The 5071-nt window shown below is 29.3% G+C and overlaps 1 protein-coding gene across 1 annotated transcript in view; it reads left to right on the plus strand.

Annotated features, from left to right (window-relative positions):
- SYCP2 (synaptonemal complex protein 2) overlaps positions 1 to 5071 on the plus strand; it is a 59035-nt gene that overhangs the window by 40394 nt on the left and 13570 nt on the right. The window contains exons 25-31 of the mRNA XM_030825452.1: positions 125 to 195; positions 293 to 350; positions 791 to 846; positions 1260 to 1317; positions 1796 to 1964; positions 4191 to 4228; positions 4687 to 4857. Coding sequence (XP_030681312.1) covers positions 125 to 195; positions 293 to 350; positions 791 to 846; positions 1260 to 1317; positions 1796 to 1964; positions 4191 to 4228; positions 4687 to 4857 — 621 coding nt within the window. The remainder of the gene's footprint in view (positions 1 to 124; positions 196 to 292; positions 351 to 790; positions 847 to 1259; positions 1318 to 1795; positions 1965 to 4190; positions 4229 to 4686; positions 4858 to 5071) is intronic.

The following is a 5071-nucleotide window of genomic DNA, read 5'->3' on the forward strand; positions in this document are numbered from 1 at the left end:
ATTTTAACTGAGGTGAGATGACATCTCATTTTTTGATTTGCATTTCTGATTAGTGCTGTTGAGCATTTTTTCATATACCTGTTAGCCATTTAATGATTTTTTTATAACCCTCTTTTGTATTTAGGAAAAAGTTCAGAAAAAAAGCTACAGAAAACTGAAGACTACTTTTGTTAATGTTACTTCTGAATGCCCAGTGTAAGTATTTTTTGTAATATTTTTCATTTTCTTCATATTTGAAGAGACTACACATATTTATTTTAAGTGGAGCTAATATTGCTCTTCATTTTCACAGGAATGATGTTTACAATTTTAATTTGAATGGAGCTGATGACCCTATCATAAAACTTGGAGTAAGCTAAAAATCAAGATACTTTGTATTTACTCAGAAGTTACATTGTATTTACCATGCAGTTATTAGATAGTATGTTTTTAATGTGCATCCTCATATGCTTTAAAATTTTTAAGAAATATGTAATAATATTTTGGATAACCAGCCTACGTATATTTAGGTGGCTTTTTTTTTTTAATTTTTGTTTTGGAATAAGGTAGAGAAAAGCAATTATGGGGTAGAAAGTCTTCACTACCAAGAAAATCACCTTTCTTATTGATGAAAAAAACTATTTTATTTTTACTGTATTGTATTTTCAAATACAAATATTGTAGTAAAGTTAATTTTATGTCAAATCTTATGATTTTGTAAAGCAAAACTAGATTTTATGTTTATTCCTTTTAATTCTTGTTTATTTTGACACTGACACCTCTTTTTTTTTAATGTTTATTTACAATATAGATCCAAGAGTTTCAAGCTACAGCTAAAGAAGCCTGTGAGGATAAGTCGATCAGATTGTAGGTATTTTTATTAGATTAAAATATTCTGATAATCTTTTTCTTCTCTTAAATATCTCCTCCCAGTGTTAAAGTTTTTTAACAAATGAGAAGAGTGAATAAAAATGCTAGTCATTATTACTTCCATTATGATTCTGTTACTTCAGCATTTACTCTTTAATATGCAAATTATCATCACTTTGAATATTAGTTGTATATCCTAGATCATAAAGCTGAAAAGACTTAGTAGTTCTTTAATCCAACATAGTTATTTTATAAATGAGGTCAGAGAGGATAAGTGGCTTGGCTAGAATAATATAGTTAATTAGTGAAAGAGTTAAGACTGAAAACTCAGGTCTAATTGTCCATTGTGTGTTACCTTAAGAAAACAAGTATGAAGGGTATTTTTTAATTAATACATATTTTTGTTTAAGGGTAGGTCCAAGGAATCATGATGAACTTAAATCTTCTGTCAAAACAAAAGATAAAAAAGTAAGTTATAATATCTCAATATGTCTATTAGTAGTATTTCTCTTAATTTTTAATGTTACAGATTATCAAAAACAAGAAAACAAAAATATTTTGATTGTTTTATGTATGCAACTATCCACATTCCTGTTATGAATTTTCTTATGGTCTTTCAGCTATTTGTAATCATCTAATAAAAGAAATGACACGTTTAGTTTTTTTAATGTATATACTATTAGGTTATATCTCTCTGGAAATAAGTTGTTTTGATTTAACTTTGAATTAACAACATCAACACCAAAATACAAATATCACTATCTGATCTGGTTTTCCAAGTGACTTTCTTGGATAGGTTATTAATGCCATCCTAAATTAGGATGTTAAGAAACGACAAGTTTTCCTGTTTTGGGTTTTGTTTGTTGTTGTTGTTTTGGTTTAACTTACCTTGCATGACATAATGAGATGTAGTATTTCTTCATGCGTTTCAAACTTTTTTTTACAGATTATAACAAATCATCAAAAGAAAAATCTGTTTAGTGATACTGAAACAGAGTACAGATGTGATGACAGCAAGACTGATATTAGCTGGCTAAGAGAACCAAAATCAAAACCACAGCTAATAGACTATAGCAGAAATAAAAATGTGAAGAATCATAAAAGTGGAAAATCAAGTAAGAAATTGTCTTTTGGATAAATGTTGCAAATGATTTTACAATTTATTTCAATTATTTAAAATGCTTTATATAAGCTTATTGTATTTAGACTTCATTACTACATACTTTCATGGCTAGGACAAAACACTACAGTTTTATTTTGGTAATACAGTTATATTTAAATTTTATTTTTAATAGGACCTTAGGGACACAAATTATGACTTATCCTTGGCTCATGATTCTCGTCACTTGTCTACTCATGGCCCAGTATTATCCAGTTATTTAGCTAATTATTGTGAATAATATACCAAGTACTCATGAACCCAACACCTTTAAGACCAAGGCTTGAACTTTGACACTAGCCTATATATGTTTACATGTGTTTACATTTATGTGTGTGTGTGTATAAAATACATATATGTGTATGTATATATATATATATATATATATATATATATATATTTTTTTTTTTTTACTAAATATCCCATCTTCTTGCTGCATCCAACACGCATCCTTTTTTAGGAATTTATATAGACACAAAAAATATATCAAAAGGAAAACAATTTTCTTCCAGATTTTCTTTTTGGGGTCTAAGTTTTCCACAAAGTATTTTCCTAGAAAGTGGCTTCTGCTTTCTCTTTGTGATAGTGAATCTCCTGAAGCAGTTGGTAAGAGTTCCAGGTATAAGTTTTGGCTAGAGAGAATTACCATTTTCATAGCTAAACATCAATTTCAACGTTTGCTAAAACAAAGATTTTATATGTTGCATTTTTAAAAGAAGACTTAACTCTGTGCTTTTCAATTAAATGTATATTTATTTTAAAGGCTTCAGCTGTTATTTTATTTCAGGATTACAAATAACCAGTAGTTACCTAAAAATAGAAGTGAATTTTGGCATGTGTTTAGAAATGAAGCTGAATCTTGAAATTTAGGTGAGCGGTCACCATACATGAGGAAGTAAAGCAGCAGGATTATCATATATAAAAGGGAGACAGGTATGGAATAGCACAGTATATTCAGGGAATGCAGTATTGAGGTATTTGGTACATAAATAATATTTACGGGAAAATGGTGAGAGGTGAGGCTAGATTGCATCATAGTCTGAACCTTGAAGCAGCCAAAGGTAAATATAGTAAGATTCACATGCCCTCAGGGAGCTTACAGTCTAGTGGGAAGATGTACAAATAAAAACATTTATAACATAAAGTAGAAGATTAGAGATCTCAGGAAGATGTTAGAAGTTAGTGTCATCACTAAATATTTATAAAATTTAACTTATGAAATTGAAATTCTGTATGAATTCTTTTGTTTAAATTATTGAGTAACTGTAAGTTAATGTGTTTGAGTTGACTTATTGCCAAGATTAGAGGACCTTTCTTCCAAAACAGCTTTGCTTCCTTTGCTTGGATAATCTTATTTCTTAGGTTTCAGAGAATATTTGGAAAGATAACATTATGGTTGAAAGGCAAAAAAGGGAAGTGGGACTAAAGCTGCTATCAATAATATGGGTAAATCTTATAACATTGTGATGTATGGAAAATAAATCATAGGATATTATACAGGACATGATATTTTATAAATCTCATTATATTGTTTAGAGATATATATCTGTGTAATAAAACTTGTTTTTAAAGCAAGTAACTAAGACCTGCAGATTTCAGGACAGTAATTACCTTTTAGCAGAAGGGACACGGAGGATGGTGTAAGAGAGCATACATAAGTAGATTGAGCATTATACACAATCTGGTTCTTAAATCGAGTGGTGGATTTATAGGTGTTAACTTTATAACTTATGCTGACATATTATCTTATATGTCTAAAAAGTTCTATAAAATAAAGGAGAGGGAGGAAAACTGGCAATTCATATCATACCAAACACTATACAGTAAAAGTTATCAATTCTTGAAAATTACATTTTTGAATGAGTTTAAAGATGGTGCCAATCAGAGATATGGTACAATTGGGCTACTAAAAAGTTCTGGGAAAGGAAAAGCTTCCAAAGTAGTGTATTGTGAGGCCAGATTCTTCAGCAGAAGAGGTGAGGAGAAGATTACGGTGTCAGGAGGGCTGGTATCCTGGTGGCCTGAGGCCACATGGAGGTTCACTTGTTAAATGCTAACAAATGCTTTAAAAACTTACTATTTTTTATTATTTTAATTTAAATATGCTGAAATGATGTTCTAACAAATTTAATGCCTATTCTTATTTACTGTGAAAATTTAACCTTATTTTTCTGAATTGCAGGATCATCCTTGGAAAAGGGACAACCAAGCTCTAAAATGGTAAGCCAAGAAGTTTGTGTTCAAACATCCCTTTAAAATTATTTTTTCTTGTCATATAAAAATAATTCATCATCTCATAATTTTATCCTTGTTATCAGTTATGTGTTTTATGTACCTGTTCCTTCTTCTGCACACTTTCTCCTGTTTTTTGTTAAATCACATTGGCCTTTATTTGACTCCATTTTATTCTGTGCTTTTAGGTATTTTTAAAATCTCTTTTACTTCAGTTAGATAGTATATATCAGGCTTCTCAGGGACTTAATGGTAGAGATACAGAGATGGTAAAGAAGATAACTGGAATGGGAAGATAAAATCCATTAATTTAAAGTATGTTAATCAAGAATCATTACAAATATTTTATGTAAAACTTGTCACAGTGCCAATTTTATAGCAAATTGCTTATATTTCTTGTACCTCAAATATTGATCTAATAATATTCAGGAATTTTTCTCCTAAAGACATCCAGTAAAAATTCCACCAAAAAGACGGACAAGACAGTTCCGGAAGGAAGAATCAGACTTCCACGAAAAGCAACCAAAACAAAAAAAAATTATAAAGATCTCTCAAATTCAGAATCAGAGTGTGAACAAGAATTTTCACATTCATTTAAAGAGAACTTACTAGTAAAGGTAAGTAGATACAGTTCAGATTAATTTCTAAAAGCCTCTTAAAATACTAAATACGTATTTTTGTAAAAAATGTCAAATTTATCTTGTTACTTCTTAAGAGTTAACTTCCTATATGACAAAACTTAAATAATAATTCTAGAAATTTGCCCTTAGGCAATATAATGCTAAATTTTGTAATAAGTTGGCATTTTTGTTATAAAACAGATGTCTGAAT

The sequence above is a fragment of the Nomascus leucogenys genome, chromosome 13, assembly GCF_006542625.1.
Source record: "Nomascus leucogenys isolate Asia chromosome 13, Asia_NLE_v1, whole genome shotgun sequence".
NCBI classification, from domain to species: domain Eukaryota; kingdom Metazoa; phylum Chordata; class Mammalia; order Primates; family Hylobatidae; genus Nomascus; species Nomascus leucogenys.